The sequence below is a fragment of the Tenrec ecaudatus genome, chromosome Y, assembly GCF_050624435.1.
Source record: "Tenrec ecaudatus isolate mTenEca1 chromosome Y, mTenEca1.hap1, whole genome shotgun sequence".
Lineage (NCBI taxonomy): Eukaryota > Metazoa > Chordata > Mammalia > Afrosoricida > Tenrecidae > Tenrec > Tenrec ecaudatus.
The window spans coordinates 4183948-4205064 of NC_134549.1; the positions used below are offsets into that span (position 1 = coordinate 4183948).

At 37.6% G+C, this 21117-nt stretch overlaps 1 protein-coding gene across 1 annotated transcript in view; it reads right to left on the reverse strand.

The window, feature by feature from the left end:
* The window catches only part of LOC142435541 (cullin-4B-like), a 154005-nt gene that overhangs the window by 109169 nt on the left and 23719 nt on the right, over nucleotides 1–21117 (reverse strand). Inside the window, exons 3-4 of the mRNA XM_075539765.1 lie at nucleotides 1211–1316; nucleotides 746–813 (exon numbers count right to left, since the gene is read on the reverse strand). Coding sequence (XP_075395880.1) covers nucleotides 746–813; nucleotides 1211–1316 — 174 coding nt within the window. The remainder of the gene's footprint in view (nucleotides 1–745; nucleotides 814–1210; nucleotides 1317–21117) is intronic.

Consider the following 21117-nt stretch of genomic DNA (forward strand, 5'->3'; position numbering starts at 1 on the left):
CTATCATGTAAGCCATTATAGCACCATGGCACTGCATGGTTTTGTACAATCATACAATATTTTGAAAATAGTAGTCCGCAAAGCTTTGATCCTCCCAATGCTGACACGAATGAAAAGTTCACTCTTGCTATCTCACCACTTATTTCAAAGAAAGGTCTTTAAGTAGAAAAGTCTTGACATTCATTCTAGTGCATTCCATTCTCCAAAATTCCAATTTAATGCTTGGATGCTTCAAATAGTATTATTGGTAACAAACATTGCAATGGATTACGTGAAAGGATACATTCATTTCACTGATTACCCAAAAATGTATAATATACTCAATTACATAAAACCAGTTTTCATGAGGTTCTGATAAGAATAAATAATGTATTAGCAATGGGAAAAATGGTAAGTAATTTAAAAAGAGAAGGGGGAAAACCCTCCATATGTCACTATAGCAAATATTCCTTCATAGCTATTCCCTGTCTCATTACAGAAAATACAAAAAACTCACATATGCAAGGATCATGATTTAATAAAATTACTAATTATTTTCACATGAAAAACTAGCTTCCCAGTTTTTACTTTAAAAGTCATAATTGTGAATACCACAATTACATTAACTAGAAATAGGGTCACTATATCAAATGCTGCTAAGAAACAAGAAATTTAACCTCTACTGTTTAGAAGCATGTCAATATGTAAACAAAACTGACATTTTAATAGTATGTCAACTTAAGAAAGATCAATTTTTACACTCTACCATTTGTCTGCCATGATCTTGCCAGCACTTATCCATTTTGTTTAGAAAAAGGTCACTATCCAAAGAAGTCATGAGGGAATGTTAAGAAAAATACATATTTTGAAACTAACACATATTCTGGAAGAAAGAAAATGTGACTTCTAACCATTATCATATTTAGCAAAGGATATTGGTTAGTCCAGACCTAGAAGGTACATTTAAGAAAATCTAAATCTAATGGTAATAAGGGCAACCTAGCTCCAATGTTATTTCATTTACTCCAGTATGTTATTTCATTTACAACTATATAGGAAAAAAATCTGACACAAAAGGAAAAACCTTTTAAAATATTAACTTTACATTAATCTCATAAAAATATTTAAATATTAAATATAAGTCTTCTCTTTCCTCCTGCCATAATTCACGCCCCAAAAATACATATTATTAAAGTTTAGCAAAATTTAAGTAAAGGGTTTCAAAAAGGATATTCTTTGAATTGAAGAATTTGTGCTTTGATATGATCTTCACAAAGTTGCCTCAATTTTTGATATATACTTTCAGGTGAATTGTAGGAGCACAGGTTTTCAGCATTCTGGGAAGTAAAAATGTGATTATTAAAAATAAAATTTTAAATGTTTTTAATTCTTTTCCACATTATTGCTAAATACCACTTGTGATCTTCACATGAATTAATAAACTAATAGAAATGGTATTCATGCTAATTAAGACTAATATGAATATTAAAATTATAAATGAGAAATTAAACTTAAATATTTGAGTTTCAACAGTGACACTATTATTATTTGTCCATTAAAATAAATTTTCAGAAAAGAATCTAAGAAAAATTCAATACACAGATAAGATGACAATAATGGGTGCCTTCCTAAACATTACATAAAGCAGTAAGAAATATTTATTGGACCCTGTTTGAACACTAAAAAGGTAGGCAAAAGGCAACAAGCAAAGAGAAAGAAGCAGAAATTTAAAAATCACAAATTTGAAATGATAATCTCGTCTTGCAATGTCCACCATTCCTATTAAAATCACAGCAGATGGAGGACTGTAATCGAGACAGAGCCACAGTTTGAAATGACCCAAATCTCTCAGGAGTAGATTTCCAATATTTCATTCTGAAGAAAAAATGTCTGGTTAACTTCAGAGATTTTATCTGGGTTTTATGCATCCTGAAGAACTGAGGTCTTCCTCTGGTTTGAAAGGCAGAACTAATAGACAAGAGCTCAAGGATTGATAGTCAATTAATCCATGATATAAAGCTCTTAAATACATGAATGTTAAAGGATTTGTTTGTTTCTCTATTCAACATGGCCTAACCCAATTTTCAAGGGTCCTAGAGCTCTGCAGCTCGCCTGACCAATAGAGCTACAAGGACTTGAGATCTATTTTGACCAGCCTGGGGCAGATGTAAATACAAAAAGGTTCAACTTTCTGCCCAAGCAGAGGATGTTCTTTCTGATCCCATGCAGCCCTTATCAATACCAGGAAAACACAGCATATTGAACCTTGTGAGAGTAACGACAGAGCAGCTAGGAGTGGCCTTAAATAGTGAACAAGTTTACTTTCCGCACAAGCCAGGGAAGCACCACCCCCACCCAACAAAGTTAATCCCAAGGACCAGTGGGTTCCTCTTGATGAGTTACTGGATAGAATCCCAGATGTCTCATGAAACCACTCCCTAGTCAGCAACCCAACAGACCACCCGAAGCCACTGAGACCAACAACCTGCTTACCCCTCCCTCCTAAATCACCTGGGTGGCAATTTAGACCCACCTGTCAGTGTGACCTCCAATCCCAGAAAAGTGAACCCTGTCTCTTCAGGCCTGAGCTACCAGAAGCCCATTACCTTTAAGATCACTAACCTAAATTAAAAAATACAGAACACTCAGCCAAAACAAAATTGTGCATTACTCTTATAATTCATTCTTCTCCATCTGTTAAGTCTAACTAAGGGGAAAGAGTAGTATTTTCCTTTTTTCACTTTAACTCCCCCCCCCATGTACATCATCAATCCACAAGTTAGCAATACTCCATCTCTCAATTATGAGCTCAATTAGTATCTAGTACACACTGTGGTTCACAGCAGCAGACTTCCGCCCCCCCCCCCCCCCCGGGGGACCATTTATCCCTCACCTCTTTCTCCTAGACCATCACCAAAATGAAAGTCCAGTCCCAAAACATCCCTGAATCTTTCTTTCAAATCTCTCGCTCTTGGAATACTAAGTCTCATCTCATTCACATACAAATACCATAAGATAACACGAAGAAACTTCTTCATATTCTGACATTCCACCAACCCCCTCAACTCCAGGGCACCAAATAATATAAAGACATAAAGTCACCCCAAGTTACTGACCAGGAGGAACCACTACCCACAAATACTAAACATAACTGCTGAACAGGTCCTCAGGCAGTGTGCTCCAAGCCCAGGTCCAGAATCCACAAAAAGGCCCTATGCAGTCTTCAAGAAAGACAAATCTCTCTTGCCTACATTAGAGACAAAGCTCCTGGGCAAAGTTTAGCGCCCAAACAAACATACACTATAACAGCATGTCTGCTACTTACTCAGTATTACATTTTTCTATTATAAGTATTAATACTTTTGTCTCCTCTTTAACATTAAACTGTTATTTCATCTTTCACATTAATCCTTCTCTTTCCCAGACAAACATATGGAGATAGAAACACAACACTGGGAAATGATTGGATAATATAACAAATCAGGAAGGAAAATTTAAAATTCCTTAAGACAAATGAAACTTTTGACTCAGAAAAAGCCACAATGAGGGACAAATTTATATCAATTATTACACACATGAAAAAAGAAGAGATTTTCAAAATCAACAACTCAACCCAGGTTAAGAGTAGAAAACAGAAACCACGTCAACTATAGTTTAAAGAAAAAAGAAATCCTGAGGATCAGAGCAGAAATAATGTAGGGGGAAAATGGAAAAATACCAACTAGTTGGTCCTCTGAAAGAACTTGCAAAATAGGCAGATAAGGGAGGTGGCAGCCTTAAGACCCAGAATAGGACATGGAAAGAGGTTAAATTACAACATATAAAAAGGAAGTAAGAATAATAACACATTCCCATAGAAAATGTACTTAAATAAATTTAACAAACTAGAATGGATACCTAAAAATACCTCATCCACTCAAATTGGTGCAGACAGATGTTGAAAACTCAAGTGGCAAAAGAAAACACAAAGCAGATGATTAGGAACCTTCCAACCAATGGGTTTGGGGTACACACTAAACCTTAGCTCCAATTTAAGAACATGGTTCTGTTCAGTCCTTACCCTCAGGAAGGACACACAGACAATATAGGTGCTATAGCAAAGTGTGGTGAAGAAATTAGATCGTGCTCTCAGATGAAATTGTATTTGGGGTCTTAAACGCTGATTTTCAAACAAGCAGTCATATAAGTGAGGTATCAGCTACATGGAAGAGGCATACAAACATCAGTGATTGTAAATCATACTATCCAAAGTCAAAAGAGGGGTTAGTTTCAAATCCTAAATTGTGAGAAAATAGTTTGTAGAAGGGTATGGATGCCACTGGGAGCCCAAGATACATATGTGGAAACTACATAAAAAAAAGTAAGGTCTGGTGATTTCCTTCTATCCATAATGCAGAGATGAGAGTAAAGTGGTTACTAAATAGAGTGCACTGGAGAGATGAGTATAGAAGATAAAATGAATAAACCTGACTTGAACAGTTAAATATTGGGGGGTTCATCCCCCCCTCTGATACCAGTGGACCTGATCAGGTTTTCAGTATTTTCTGTATTTTTGTTTGTTCATAAAAGTGTTTATCTCAGAGGTGTTATGCCATTGAGGGTCACCCAACTGAAGATGTATTACATGTCTTTTTGGTTGTCAGTATATTAAACCCAGGATTGAGGGACCTATCGACACAGCAAGAAGAATAAGGGTTTCTTTATTCTTCTTGGAGAGAGTACATGGGTGAGATCAGTGGAGTAAAAGGGAGACATCATCAAGGAGTCCAGAAAGGAAAAGAAATATTAGAAAACTGTTTATGGCAGCAACTGGACAATACTGCTTGACATGATTGAACTGTAGAATGATATACATATTAACTCCCAATAATAAATTTTACATAAATAAATTATATATTTATAATGAAAATTAAAAAGAAACTACCAACCAGAAAAATGCCCAGGAACAGATCGTTTTAGAGAGGAAATGTACCAAGTATTCAGAGAAGATCTGTCACCAATACTACACAAATTATTTCAGAATATACAAAATGACAACAAACTCATTCTATAATACAAGCATAACTGATTGCCAAACAAAGTAAAGATTCCACAAAGACCAAAAAGTATAGCTCTATATTCTTCATGAACACAAAAGCAATAATCTTTAACAAAATTCTTGTCAACAGAATCCAACATCATACCAAAAAAATTATTCAACATACTCAAGTAGGATTCATTCCTGGATGCAGTTAATGATTAAATATTTGAAAAACAATCAATGTAATCTACCACATAATAAACACAAAGAATTAAAACAAAAGTTCACATAAAGTGAGGCAGAATAGGCTTCTAAGCACCTTTTTATTAAAACAAAATTTTCAAGAAAATAGGAACAGAGACCTGATATCGGAGGCTCAAATGGGAAGAGAATGCTTTGAAAATAATGATGCAGCATATGTGCAATTGTGCATTACACAATGGATAAATGTGTGGATTGTGATGAGATATAAGATCCCCCAATAAAAGTAATTAAAGAAATAAATAGAAGAATGAATAGTATGTATTGATACGTCAGATACAATTGATGTACAGATTGTAACAAAAGAGCCCCAATAAAAAAAGCTATAAAGAAATATACCAAAATATTAAGTAATCATGGGTTTCATAGGACCAGTTATAAAAATTTCTTGTTTTCTCCATATTTTCTAAATTTTTCTAAATGTATATTTGTTATCAAGAGAAGTAAAACTTTATTTTTGAATTTAAATAAAATGGGAATACAGGGAATATTTTAACATAATAAAAGTCATATGTGAAACCCAACTGGCAACATCATGCCCAATGCGGAAAAAAAAACAAAAACCTAGAAACATTTTCTTGAAAACAGCAGACAAGGATGTCACCTACCACCATTCTAATTCAACATCGGGCTAGGGAGTCTTGTAGAAACTTTAGACAACAAAAACAAATCAAAGAAACACAAATAGGCAAAGAAGAAGTGAAACTCACTATTTTCTATTCTTGTATTCCTACAAAAAGAGATCTGGAAAAGATATTAAGAAAACAATACCATCCAAAGTGACCACACAAAAGATTGAATACTTAAGAATAAACCTAATGAAAGGGATGTGTGGAGGGGGAGAGGGACCTATAAAGAAAAACTATGGAACATTACAAGAAATTAATGGGAACCTACATAAAAGGAAATATTGAACGCTCTTGAATAGGCAGACTTAATATTGTGAAAATAAATTCATCCCTAAAGCAATGTAGAGATACAATGCAATCCCATTTTAAATTGCAAATAAATTATTTAAAAATGGATAATCTAATGACCAATATCATATGGAAAGGCAAGAAACACAAGATACTCAAAGAACTCCTCAAAAGGAAGATTCAAGTAAATGAGGCTTCACAATATCTAACCTAAACACCTTCTACCTTGCCATTGTAGTAAAAAAAAGAAACAAAAAACCCGGATATGGGTACAACCAGAGGTTCACAGTACAAAACAATGGAACAGAAAATACCAATGTAAATGCATCAGCTAAAAGTCAATAAAGGATAAAAAAACTATCAAATGCAACAAGGACAATAAAGGGAGCAGCAAGATTTCAGAGGAGGCCTCTTCAACAAACGATGTTAGACAAACTGGATCTCCATCTGCAGAAGAATGAAAAGCATGTATATTTCTGCCCACACACAGAAACAAACTAAAGATAGATTTAAGACCTAAATGTAAACCCCAGAGCTATCAGGTGGTCAGTGAGGAAACTGAAACTGCACAGCATAAGTAGACTACCAAGTAAATTAAGGAGCAAAAATCATGGAAGACAAAATAGATGATGGTAAGGGACATGCTGAAAATAAATCACATCAAAAGACTTCAACAAAAGAATAATATGAGGGTGCACATATGAGAAGCTATTTTTACTAATGACACAATGGGCAAGAGTCTAATTATCAAAATTTACAGAATTCTACAATTCAGTAAGTAACAAATGACCCATTAGGAGATAGGCAAAAGACACAAACAGTTCACCACAAATAAAATATAAATGTCTAACAAACACATGGAAAAAATGCTCAGTATTATTATTTAAAACCGAAATGATATTCTTGCATTCACTGAGCAAACCCATTTAAAAAAACGTGTACATGTATATTTTAATAGAAACCTTAATTAATAGTCTAACCTGGTTAAACAAACTCCAAATATACTACGAGTTGATATTTTCGTCTATTTGGGATGTTGACGGATGTCCACAATGGACATCCAGATCTGGTTTGTCATCAACATTGCATCTTTTTTTTAGATGAGCAAACCACTCATACACTTGAGTGTTTCCCATAGCGCTGTCCTTTTAGACTGTGTTCAACATCAAAACAGTTTCTGTGGCATTGTTCGGGAGCAGGAAACATGCTGTTCTCTTAAATTGGTCATTACAAAAAAAGAGGCTTGAGTGAAAGTTTCTATAAGAAACCTCACTGTGACCAGAAAGAACAAGGGTGCACTAATTCAGGAGTTGAAAGCTCTGTCCAGTAGAGCTTTTTTTTGTATCCCCTCTATGAATGATTCACATGTTCCTTATTTTTCAAGAGTTTAACTGATTTAATAAATACATATATTTAATATATCATATACGACCATAGTTAAGTTGCTTAAAAAGAGTTGTATGTTCATCATCACAATCAGCTCTAGTGGACCATCACCTTTCCTGTATTCCCTATTTGTTCAATTCCCTTCATCCTCCCCAAGACCCATGATAAGCTATTACATCAGTCATTGGCTGTATGCATGCACCTTTTCTGATTCTTAAACTAGGACACCTAACAAATAATAGAAAACATAAACAGGATTTTAAAAAGGAAGAAAGGAAATCCCATAGTCAATTTAAAATAAGCTAGAGTGAAAACTTCTGTCTTAGAACAAAAGAAAAATATTTAAACACAGAGAATATTCAGGGGAAGTCAAAAAGGAAGCAAACTGAATAAGTAACATATTGTACCAAAGTTCCATCTACTTAAATTAAGTTAGCCATAATCTCTGACTGATCTTTCAGTACCTTGACTGTAGCCAAAAGGGATGTACCATAAGCTTGATGTGAATAGATACTTTGCAAATGGATCTTGGGCTACCATATCTTCACATGCCTTTTTAAAAATTTGGTGTTTACATTTTAAGATATGATACCTTTCCATTTCCCATATTTGGAATTCATTATCTTTAATCTTTGGATCACTCAGGCAGCTATACTTCTTCCATGTAGATGCTTCTTAGATGCCTCCGTGTTTAAATACAAACATTAAAACACAGACACTATTCCCTTCAATAGCCAGACACCATCTGCTTTCTTTACCACACTTTGCAGTAGCACCCTTATTTTCAGGTGATCTCTTGATGTATTCAGTTATTGAGCCAGCCCACGTGGACTAGAGCTAGAATTAAGTGGAAGCTCAGCATCCATCTGCTTGTCCTAGGGTTAATTCAGTGGTCTCCCATCATTTTATGGTACGAATTATTAATCATCAGTCAAATATGAAGATATTCCATTAATAACATTAATAAATAATTTATCCAATAGTATAAAATCTAAGATATTCTTAAGAAAAAGGACTTTAAAATTTTAAACAAAGAAAAAGGACTTTATATAAGTATAGGTCAATCATAACCCACAATTCATGAGTTGTTATTTTATATCGATTGCATTTTTAAATGATTGAGCTCAGTTTACACTGACCTTGGGAATTCATGCTAGAAAAACACTTCTGCAACTTTCTTTACTAGTGAGATGATTACATGTCTTATGTAACAGGAACTTAAGATATTAAATACATGGAGGTTCTGGGTCCCCTTCCATTAGATGCCCGCTGAGATAGGGATCCTAACCAAGGTCCGATGGCCACCAACTACACACTCTTGGCATGTCCATCATTTGTTTCTTCTCTCATTGGAGAATTTAAATTTTTAAGTCCCAGGGCTATAGAGGATAGTGATGTAAGGTTCATCTCATTCCGTGTGGTTTCCACGTTGACTCCTTTAGGTATGGCCTATTGGGGATGCCATATTCCTTGTAAGGGCAGAATCTAGAGTCATCATAGTATATAGTGTGTGGAGTGAGTCACTGAATTTGGGTAGAACTGGGTTTATTTGCCCTTTGGGTATCCTACAACTATTGTTGAGCATCCCTTACTAATGTAATGTTGATCCATCCCCATTTATCCACCAACAAGGGTAAAAATGCCTCCTCTGACGTGCTGCTCCCTTTCCTGGTCTTGATTTGCCAGTAGGATTCCCTCATCATTGCTGTGGAGTATCTGTTCATTTGTTTCAATATTGTCGCAATGCTGTATAGCCTCAAGTGGATGGTCTTCTGCCTCTTCCACCTTCATAAAGCCATGACCCTGGCCATGTGAGGTCTCTTTTGGGGAGGTTGTTCTTATGCAGTGCATGTAATAAGTGAGGTAAAGTTGATGACCAATAATCAGGTTTCCTATCTCTTTGGGACTTTGCCTTTAATGGCTGTTTGTTATTTCTCCTTTAGAAGTGGGCTCACTGTAGCATTTACCCTTTTGTGACTGACAGGTCACTCAGCATAATGGTTTCCAGGGCCTTCTATGTCATCACTGTTTCATGCTTTTATCACTGTTTAGGCATACATAGGGTGTCTCTACCATACGTAGTTTCTTTATACATCCTTCCACTGCTGGACATTTAGTCTGCTTCCAGTTTATTACTATTGTGAAATGTGCTGTAATAAACTCAGTGTTTCAGCTCTTATTTCTTTGGGGTATATGACCAATAAAGGTATTTCTAGATTATAAGGGATTTCAATTCCCAGTTTTTTTAAAATATTGCCATAAAACTGCCCATAGTGGTTGTATTTACAAGCCCACCAACAGTGTAATCTAGTTCCACTCTCTGCAGCATTTGTTGTCATTATTTTCTGCTGGCCTTCTAGTTTGCCAAGCATTATGTACTTCTACGCGTACTTCTATCTCCAGACATGTTCAAAGTACTTTAGACAAAGTCAAGCCATCCTTTCCTTCAAGGAATATTCTGGTTATACTTTGTCCCAGGAAAATTTGATTGTTCTTTCAGCAGCCCATTGTTCTTTCAATATTCTTCACCAGCACCATTAATTTTCACGTGTTGATTCTTTCTCAGTCTTCCTTATTCAATGTTCAACTTTCACATACAGAAGAGGTACCTGAAAATAGGCATGGGTTGCGTACACCTTGCTTAATGAAGTCAGTCAATCACAAAAGGGGGATTGTTGTATGAAACCACTATTGCAAAAACAAAAACTCTACAAAAGATTTCCACATTAAACACTTTTTTTATGGTTAGGAGCTGAGAATAGAAGGAATTATGATGATACATTATATAATGATACACTTTAACTTGGGTGAGGGAAAGGTAATATATAATATGATGGAAGTAACAAAAAAAGTGAAGGGAAGATGCTTGGAAAACTATAAGAGTTAAAATCAGTAGAGGAAAACAGATACAATTCTACAATATTGATAATTATCCACTCATACTTAAATGGGCAGAGATACAAACTCAATATGTGTGGAAGAAAACATCTGGGAATACCAACAAACATACCTATCTATACATATATATGCATATTTGTTTTTGGCAGAGAATATTCATATATGTGTATTTATTTTTATTGCAAATATATTCATGAATGTGGGGAAGCACAAAGAGAGCAAAGTTCCAAAAACTTGAAACACCTTGAGGGAACAAAAACCCTAACATCTTGAGGAAAAAACTGCTGTACCTGGGTCTAAAAGACAAGAAAGACAAATACAACACAGTCCACAAAGATTATGTTCTATATCCTATTTTGGTGAGTAGTGAACTAGGGTCTTAAACGCTCATGAGCTAACTACTGGTTTTTCCCTATCCAGTACAAAGGATAATAAAGAAAATTGAACCTCTATGTAACGGATAATTCAGTTGTCTTAATGGACCACATGAACATCTGTCTCCATGATTAAGACCAAAAGAAATAGTAGATGGTTAGCTACTGAAAGGTCTAGATAGAATGGGAGGAAAGTGAAAAATAGGAGGAAAGTGAAGGAGCACATTGAAAGGTCTAGACAGAATGGGAGCAAAGTGAAGAACACTATTCACATTCATTTTTATAAAACAGCAGCAAGTGGTTTACTGGCCTGAAAGGGGCAGTTGGAATTCCTGTCTTTGGTTCTCTCATTACCTGTCAGGTCTGAAATGGAACTCATGCCCATGATTCAATTCCAGCCAAATTACAGACAACTCTATAATGGAATAACACTGAGCCAATGGAATAACACTGAGACAGAGGAGAGTCAGTATGAGAATCTGGACAGATAAATTGGTTCAAAAAGGCACTCTATTGAATGACTGCACTCCTCAGGTTCTCTTTTGACCTAAAAAGATGGAGGAGCAAGTGGCTGGCCAACCACTAAACTACTATTCTTCAATGACAGCTAATCAGAAACTGATTTTAAATGTGTGCTGGAGACCAGAACGTGTTCTGCAAAGTAACTTAAGAATGTTTGGAACTCACAAGGAACTGGAAATTACCAGAAAAGTATTATTTTTTACTGCACACGCCTATTTCAAGAGAAAAATTCCATCCTTTTTTGAATGATAGCCCAGGTCTTCATGAATAATGTATTACATTCCTTGTCATTGATTCAATTGTGACTCCGCGACCTTATATTCTTGTTAGGTGCCATCAAGTCAGTTCAGACACATAATGATCCTTTACACAACAAAACAAAACACTGCCCAGTCTAGTACCAAACTACAGTTGTTCCTATCAAAAGCGCACTGTTGGAACTATAGTGTTAGTCTTCTCCTTGAAGGCATTTACCTCCTTCACTGACCTAGGCTTTACCAAATATGATGTCCTACTGCAGGGAATGGTATCTCCTGAAAATACATTCAAAGTATTCTGAAGTGTTAAAAAAAAGTCTCACCATCCTTGCCTCTAAGGAACACTGCTGAACTTCTTTTGAGACAGACGGGTTTCTACTTCTCAAATGCACGGTACTTTTCATGTTTGTCTCAAAAACCACAATTCAAATGCATCAATTAAGCTTCAGACTTCTTCCTTCAATACCCAATTTTCACACATATATAAGGCAAAGGAAAATACCAGGAATGGTCAAGTACACCTTAGTCCTCAAAGTAACATCCTTGCTTGTCAACATTCTACAGAGGTCTTGGGCAGATGATTTATGGAATGCAGCACATCTTTTGATCTACTGCTGCTTCCATGAGCATTGACTGTAGGTCCAAACAAGAAAAAATTATCGTTAGCTTCAAACTTTTCCCCATGTATCATGATGTTACCTATAAATTCAATTGTGAAGGTTTTGGTCTTCTTTACATTGAGTTGTAATCCGTATTGAAGGCTGCAATCTGTGATCTTCATTGGCGAGTGCTTTGAATTCTCACTTTCAACAAGCAAGGTTGTGTCATTTGTATAACTTTAATTACTAATACGTCTTCCTTCATTCCTGATGCCACATTCTTCTTCATATAATTCAGCCTCTCTTATTTTTTTCCTTAACATATACATCAAATAAATTTGGTGAGAGGATACAACCCTGTCACATACCATTCCTGATTTTGCACTGTGCCCTTATACATTTCGCACAACTGTCTCTTGATTCATGTACAAGCTTCACAGGAACACAATGAAGAGCTCTGGAATTCCCTTTCTTCTCAAATGCATAGTTTGTTATGATACAGAGTCATATCCTTTGACATAGTCAATAAAACACAGGTATTGTTTTCTGGTGTTCTCTGCTGTCAGCCAAGATCCATCTCACATCAGCATTGATATCCCATGTTCCAGGTTCTTTCCTGAATCTGGTCAGAGCCTCTGGCAGCTACATGTCAACATATTGCTGCAACTGTTGTTGGGTGATCCTTGGCAAAATTTTACTTACTTTCCATATCAATGATATTGTTCTATATATTTTTTTAATTTTATTTAATTTTATTAGGGGCTCATACAACTCTTACCACAGTCCATACATGAATCGATTGTGTAAAGCACATTTGTACATGTATTGCACTCATCATTCTCAAAACATTTGTTCTCTACTTAAGCCCCTTACACCAGTTCCTCATTTCCCCTCCATCCCTCCTCCCCCACCCTCATGAACCCTTGATAATTTTTAAATTATTGTCATCTCTTGCCCTGTCTAACGTCCCCCGTCAGCCACTTTTCTGTTGTCCGTCGCCCAGGGAGGAGGTCGCATGCAGATCCTCGTAATGTTCCCCCTTTCCAATCCTCCTTGGATTATCTGTGTTTCCAGTTCCTATTTGTACCATTGTACATCCTGTGGTCTAGCCAGACTTGCAAAGGAGAATTGGGATCATGATATTGAGGGTAGCTGGGGAGAAAGCATTTAGGAGCTAAAGGAAAGTTTATTTTAATCATTGCAACATCACACCCTGACAGAATCATCTCCTCCCCGAGACCCTTCTGTAAGGGGGTGTGCAGTGGACAAAAGGGCTTTGGGTCTCCACTCCGCACCCCCACCTCATTAACTATGGTAAGATTTTTTTATTCTGATAATGCCTGATACATGATTCATTTGACCCCTCATGATAGCACTGGCTGGTGTGCTTCTTCCATGTGAGCTTTGTTGCCTCTGTGCTACATGGCCGCTGTTTGAAATACAGTTGGATCAACTTTTTTAAAATGGGTATAAATATGGATCTCAGCTGTCTTATCAATTTCCTTCATCAGCTTGTTGACATATTTCATTTGATATTCCATCAATTGAAGCTTGTTTTTGGCTAATGCTTTCAGTGTGGCTTGAATTTACTTCCTTCAGAACCCTTGATTAATATTCATAGACTACCACCTGAAGTGGTGGAATATCAACTACTTCCTTTGGTACAAAACTGTATTCTTCCCATCTCCTTTGGATGCTTTCTGAATCATTCAATGATTTTCCTACAGAATCTTTCAATATTTAATTCAAGGCTTGATTTATTTATTTAGTTTTAGGTCTTTCAGATTTAGATTTATGGAGCATGTTCTTCCCTTTTAATTTTCTAACTCTAAATCTTTGCACATTTGATGCATTGTCTTCTTGAGCTGCCCTTTGAAATTTTCTATTCAGCTCTTCTATTTCACTCTTTCTTCCATTTTCTTTAGCTACCCTTTGATTAAGAGCGGGTTCCAGTCTCTCCTGACATCCAGTTTAATCTTTTCTTTCCTATCTTTTTAACGAACTTTTGCTTTTTTCATCTGTAATGTTCTTCATGTCACACCACAGCATATCTTCAATATGTCAAAATTGTTCATGTGATGTTTTCAAAACTAAAATGGGACAGACACAAGATCGTATTTTGATTGTCGGGGAATTTTTCCTTCAACTTTATTCTGAACTTACCTATGAGCAATTGATGACCTGTTCCAGAGTCAGTTCCTGGCATGATTTTAGCTGCTAATAATGAATTTCTTTATTACCTCTTCCCACAAAATCAAATTATTTTGATTTCTGTGTATTCCACCTGGAAACTCCATGCTTATAGTCACCATCTTTGTTGTTGTGAACAAGATGTTGGTCTTACAAAATTCTATCATGGAATTTCTAGCTTCATTTCTAGCCTCAAGACAATGTTTCCCAACTACTGATCCTTTCTCTTTGTTTCCAACTTTTCATCCCAATTGCCAAAAATTATCAGCGTATATTCATTATGTTTGATCAATTTCAAACTAAAGACGTTGACCAAATTCTTTGATTTCTTCGTCACTAGCTTTTGTGGTTGGCACATATATTTGAATGATAGTTGTTAAAACTGGATTTCCTTAAAGATAGATGTATATAATCCTATCACAGACAGCATTGTATTTCAAGATAGATTTTGAAATGTCCTTTTGACAATGTATGCAAGACAATTCCTCCTGAATATATCCTTTGAGATTGACATATGGTTATATGATTTTCTCATTCAAAACAATCAGTTCACTAATCCCAGGATATTGATTTTTAAGCAATTCCTTTCCGTTATGGCTTACAATTTTCCTTTCATACTGTATACATTTCAAGTTCTAATTACGCAAAGATTTTTGTAGTTATGTATTCTCTTTTTGAGTTATGCCTCATCAGCAGACTTAATCAGCAGACTTAATCCATAGGCTTCATTCCATTCGCATCACCATGGTAGACTCTACTTTATTTTGGATTTCTTCTGAACTTAGGGGCACACCTTCTGAAACTGTGTCTAACAATATTCAGCCTCATACATTAAGTGTGCAGTATCTGAAAAAGTTCCATGCTATACCTAAGGTTTTCAGTGACTATTTCCTCCAACTTGGACAGTCAATTCTCTCTAGTAATCTGTTCTTTGTCCTGAAACTCCCTTGAAACCTGTTCACTCTGAATTACTCTGCTGGTATATTAAGTAGCAGTGACAAAGCTTCCAGCCCTACAACAATATACAAGTCAGCACAGTACAACAAACTGACAAACAAGTGATATCTCTACTTGGTACACACTCTAAAGAATTAAGAAACAGACTTCCGGGAAGATGGCGACGGAGTAACACATACCAGAGAGACTCCGCAGAATCCAGCCCAGGAGAATTGCTCAGAGGGAAATTCAACGCCACTGGATCGCAGGAGGCGCATCATAAAGATAAGTAGGCTCAGATCCACGGGGTTTTGAGGGGCTGGGGGCTTTTGGCTTACCTCAGTAGAAGCCAGCTGGGGCTCGACCCTAGCCTAGCCGCTGTGTCTGCCCAAGCCGGGACCATTTGGAGCCTGTAGCAGGGCTTGGCCTCGGCGCAGCCAGTTTTCACCTGCCTGCCTAAGGGCAGGGACAGGGCCCTTGAGGCTCCACGGGCAGGGATTGGTGTTCAGCTGCATTGTTGCTTCTGTTTGCGTCTCTGTTCTATATTCCCACGCAGCCTTGGAGGGCTGCACAGGGGTTTTTCGGGGCACAACCACAGCTTGCCGCGCGGCGTGGGCTGAGCAGGGACTGAACCCAAACCCCCACAGCTCCATAGGCAGGGATCAAGCTTCAGCTACACTGCGGTGCCGGTTAACATCTCTGCTCTCTGTACCCCCACTTCTCTGGGGGCTGCTCAGCAGCTTTCTTGTGACTCTTCTTGGGGCTCAGCTGCGGATTGCCGCTGGGGCTTGGGGCAGGGAGTGGGCCCTTGCAGGTCCACAGGAAGGGAGTGGGACTCAGCTGCATAGTTGCTTTTCCTTCCCTCGCTTCCCTGTACCCCGGCACAGGCCGGTCTCACTGTTTAATTTTGCTCCCCCTCTTGTTCCTGAACTGCTCTCTCACATTCCATTGCAGACTTACGGGACACTCCGATTGCCCTAGGGCATTTGCGCCTGGGCAACACCCAGCTAGGTGAGCTCCACCCTGCATAGATAGCCCAAGGCTAGGGAAAGGCCTGCTTGCTCTCCAGGGGATACTCCTCTGACTCTTCACCAGGGAGTTCCTGCTTGTGTACCTGGGGACATAAGGCAGCTCAGCCAACACTTATCAATATTCAAACCAATAGCAGGAACTTCAGCCCAGCACCTGCAACACTGGGGCAGGCAGCCGATCTGCCATCTGGGGCACTCCCATGATAGGAAAGCCACAGGAAGATAAAGTGGTAGGTTAATAACCTAGCAAAATCAGCTGTAGGCAGTTCGAAGAAGCATTCCTATAAGTCTTCCAGAGAGAGACTAGAAAATGGCACCTGGTCCCTCAAAAACAATTCAACGCAAACAGCCATCAGCCCCAACGACCTCAGCGAAAAAAAACAGGAGAAACAAAAGACAAAGGCAGAAGATGTGCTGAACATAGCAACATACATAGAAGAAGCAGAAATTGAGAAGCCATACAAAGAAACTCTCAGAATGCTGCTTGGAGTCATGCAGGATATGAAGGAAACAATACAGAAAAAGGATGAAACGATAGAGGAGATAAAAGCCATACACCAAAGGGAAATACAGGAGCTTAGGGAGGAAATAACCAAAAACAATAGCAAAATCATGTTCCTTGAGAATCGACTGGAGGAATCAGAGAACCGCATCAGTGTCTTGGAGGACAACCAAGCAGACTTTAATAAACGTGAACAAAAATCTAATAAGAGCATCAGAGAAGCCGAAGAAAACCTAAGAGCTATGTCTGATGCTATGAAGAGGAACAACATTAAAATTATTGGCCTACCGGAGGAAGACACAACAAAGAAGTCATCTGCAACAGTAGCGAGAGAATTCTTGGAGGAAAACTTCCCCAGCCTAATGAATGAAAACCAAGCAACCATCCAGGAGGCTGAACGAACACCAGCACGACGGGACCCCAAGAAAAAATCACCAAGGCACATAATAGTTAAACTATCCAACTTTGAGGAAAAGGAGAAAATCATGAGAGCAGCTAGGGCAAAAAAAGCAATCACACATAAAGGGCACCACATAAGGATATGTTCAGACCTATCAGCAGAAACTATGAAAAAAAGGAGAGAGTGGAGTAACATATTCCAAAAGTTGAAGGAAAACAACGCAAATCCAAGAATACTCTACCCAGCCAAATTATCGATCAAGATAGATGGAGAAGTAAAAGTCTTCCCAGACAAGGGAAAACTCAAAAAATACGTTACAACAAACCCAGCCTTACAAAAGATCCTCGCCAACTCAGTATGGGCAGAAGAACAACACTCACCAAGCACAAATAAGAGACCAACACATAGAACAACTTCACCCAGACCACAACAAAGAGAAAACAGGCCCCAAGATAGCAATGGCTTAAGGATGGAAAGAAGTCAAGAATGAAACACACACAAAACACATATTAATGATAAAAGAAAGTAGGAAAACTCCCATATCAATGGCCTGATCTCAGGCATTAAAAGACTGAGACTAGCAGAATGGCTTAGAAAAAACAACCCATCAATTTGCTGCCTACAGGAGACACATCTCAAGGCTACAGACAAAAATAGGCTGAGAATCAAAGGCTGGAGAAGGACCTACCAAGCAAACAGCAATTAAAAAAAAACAGGGGTTGCAATCCTTATATCAGATAAAATTGACCTCAAAGTGCAAACTATAAAGAGATAAGGAGGGACACTATATAATGCTCAAGGGAATAATAGACAATGAACCACTAAGCATTGTAAACATATATTCCCCTAATGAGAGGCCAGCTCAATACGTCAACCAAACACTCCAAAAGATTAAGAAAGAAATCACAGACTCGACAATTATAGTGGGTGACTTCAACACACCACTCACTGAGAAAGATAGATCACAGGGAAAGAAACTCAACAAGGAGACTAGGGAGCTAATCTCCACAATTAGACAATTTGACCTAATAGATATTTACAGAGCTTTTCATCCAAATAAAAAAAAATTTCACATTCTTTTCAAGTCCCCATGGCACATATTCGAAGATAGACCACATGCTGGGGCATAAGGCAAATCTACATAAATTTAAGCACATTGAAATAATACAGACCTCTCTCTGTGACCACTGTGCCATAAGACTGGAAATCAACAAAAGGAAGACAAAGAAAATAAGAGCAAATAATTGGAGGATGAATAACTCTCTACTGCAAAAGGAGTGCATACTGGTGCAGATCAGAGATGAAATCAGGAAATTTCTAGAAACCAACGAAAATGAGCACACGACGTACCAAAACTTATGGGACACAGCAAAAGCAGTCATCAGAGGAAGGTTCATAGCAATACAAGCACACATAAGAAAGGAAGAGAGACTCATGACGGATACGCTGACACAAAACTTACAAAAACTAGAGCTGAGTCAGCAGGACAACCCTACTAATAGCAAAAGAAAAGAAATTATAAAAATCAGGGCTGAGATTCAGGAGAGGGAAAATAAAAAAACTATGGAAAAAATTAATATCGCTAAAAGTTGGTTCTTTGAAAGGATAAACAGGATTGATAGACCATTGGCAAACCTAACCAAAGAAAGGAGGGAACAAATCTCAATAGCAAGAATAAGGGATGAAAGAGGGGTCATTACAACAGACCCTAATGAAATCAAAAGGATAGTTACACAGTACTATGAAGGATTGTACTCCAATGAATTCAACAATTTGGAAGACATGGACAAATTCCTGGAAAAACAATCCCTCCCTAAACTATCCTCGGCAGACATCAAGAATCTCAACAGACCCAAAGCAATAGAAGAAATAGAAAAGGTTATCAAGGGATTACCAACAAAAATATCCCCTGGACCAGATGGCTACACTGGAGAATTCTACCAAGCATTCAGGGAAGAACTAATACCAATGCTACACAAATTTTTCCAGAACATAGAAAAAGATGGCAAACTCCCAAACTCCTTCTATGAAGCTAGTATAACTCTGATACCCAAACCGGGCAAGGATCCCACAAGAATAGAGAACTACAGACCAATATCCCTAATGAACATTGATGCAAAAATCCTTAACAAAATACTAGCCAATAGAATACAAAAGTATATAAAACAAATAATTCACCATGACCAAGTGGGATTCATACCAGGGATGCAGGGATGATTCAACATACAAAAGACCATTAGTATTATTCGTCACATTGACACGAAAAAGTATAAGAATCACATGATTATATCAATAGACGCAGAAAAAGCATTCGACAACATCCAACACCAATTCCTGTTTAAGACACTAGCGAAGATAGGAATGGAAGGAAAGATCCTAAAGACAATACAAGCTATATATGAAAAACCAACAAAGTGGTAGTCAATGGAGAAATGACTAACACAATCCCACTGAAAAAGTGGACCAGATAAGGATGCCCCTTGTTCCCACTCTTATTTAATATCGTGCTGAGGTTTTAGCTAACAGCATAAGGCAAAGACGTGACATCAAAGGTATACGTCTGGGGAAGGAAGAGGTGAAACTATCCTTATTTGCAGATGATATGATTCTATATATGGAAAATCCCAAAAGTTCCACAAGGGGAGTACTGGAAGCCATAGAGGAGTTTGGCAGAGTGGCAGGATACAAGATCAACAAACAGAAGTCCATCGGACTGTTATACACATCAGATAAGACCACAGAAGAAGAGATAAAAAAGGTGGTACCCTTCACAATAGCCAAACAGAAATTGAAATATCTAGGGATACACCTGACTAAAAAAACAAAAGATCTATATAGGGAAAATTATAGAACACTATTACAAGAAACCAAGAGCGACCTCAACAAATGGAAGAATATTCCATGCTCTTGGATTGGGAGACTTAATATTGTTATGATGTCAATTCTGCCAAAAGCACTATATAAGTTTAATGCTATCCCGATACAATTACCATCATCTTTCTTCAAAGAAATGGAAAAACTGATTACCAACTTCATATGGAGAGGGAAGAAACCCAGAATTAGCAGAGAACTTCTCAAGAAGAAGGACGCCGTGGGAGGGCTTGCTTTACCTGACTTTGGAAAATACTATGCAGCCACAGTTCTCAAAACTGCATGGTATTGGTACAATGACAGATACTCAGACCAATGGAAGAGAACTGAAAACCCAGAAATAAAAGCATCAGCATACACACAGTTGATCTTTGATAAGGGCCCCAAATATATCAAATGGGAAGCCAATGCCCTCTTTAACAAGTGGTGCTGGAAAAAATGGATATCTACATGCAGAAAAATTAAGCAAGACCCTTATCTCACTCCATGCACAAGAATAAACTCAAGGTGGATCACAGACCTTGAAGTTAAACCCCAAACTATTAGGGCCATCAATGAGGGAATTGGGACCAACTTGAGAACTTTGGCGCAGGGAATACACAGGCTATCAGAAATAGGGAAGGACACAAACACAGATGAGGCACAAATCGACAAATGGGATATACTGAAGATAAAACACATGTGTACATCTAAAGAATTCACCAAGAGAGTAATAAGAGATTCCACAGACTGGGAAAACATCTTTAGCAACGACACATCAGACAAAGGTCTTATTACTAAAACCTACAATACTCTGATAGCTTCCAAAAAGGTGGGCAAAGGACTTGAAAGGTGGGCATAGGACTTGAACAGAAATTTTACAGGGACAGAAATCTGAATGGTCAACAAACATATGAGAAAATGTTCCCGATCTTTAGCCATAAGAGAAATGCAAATTAAAACAACAATGAGGTACCACCTAACACCCTCAAAGG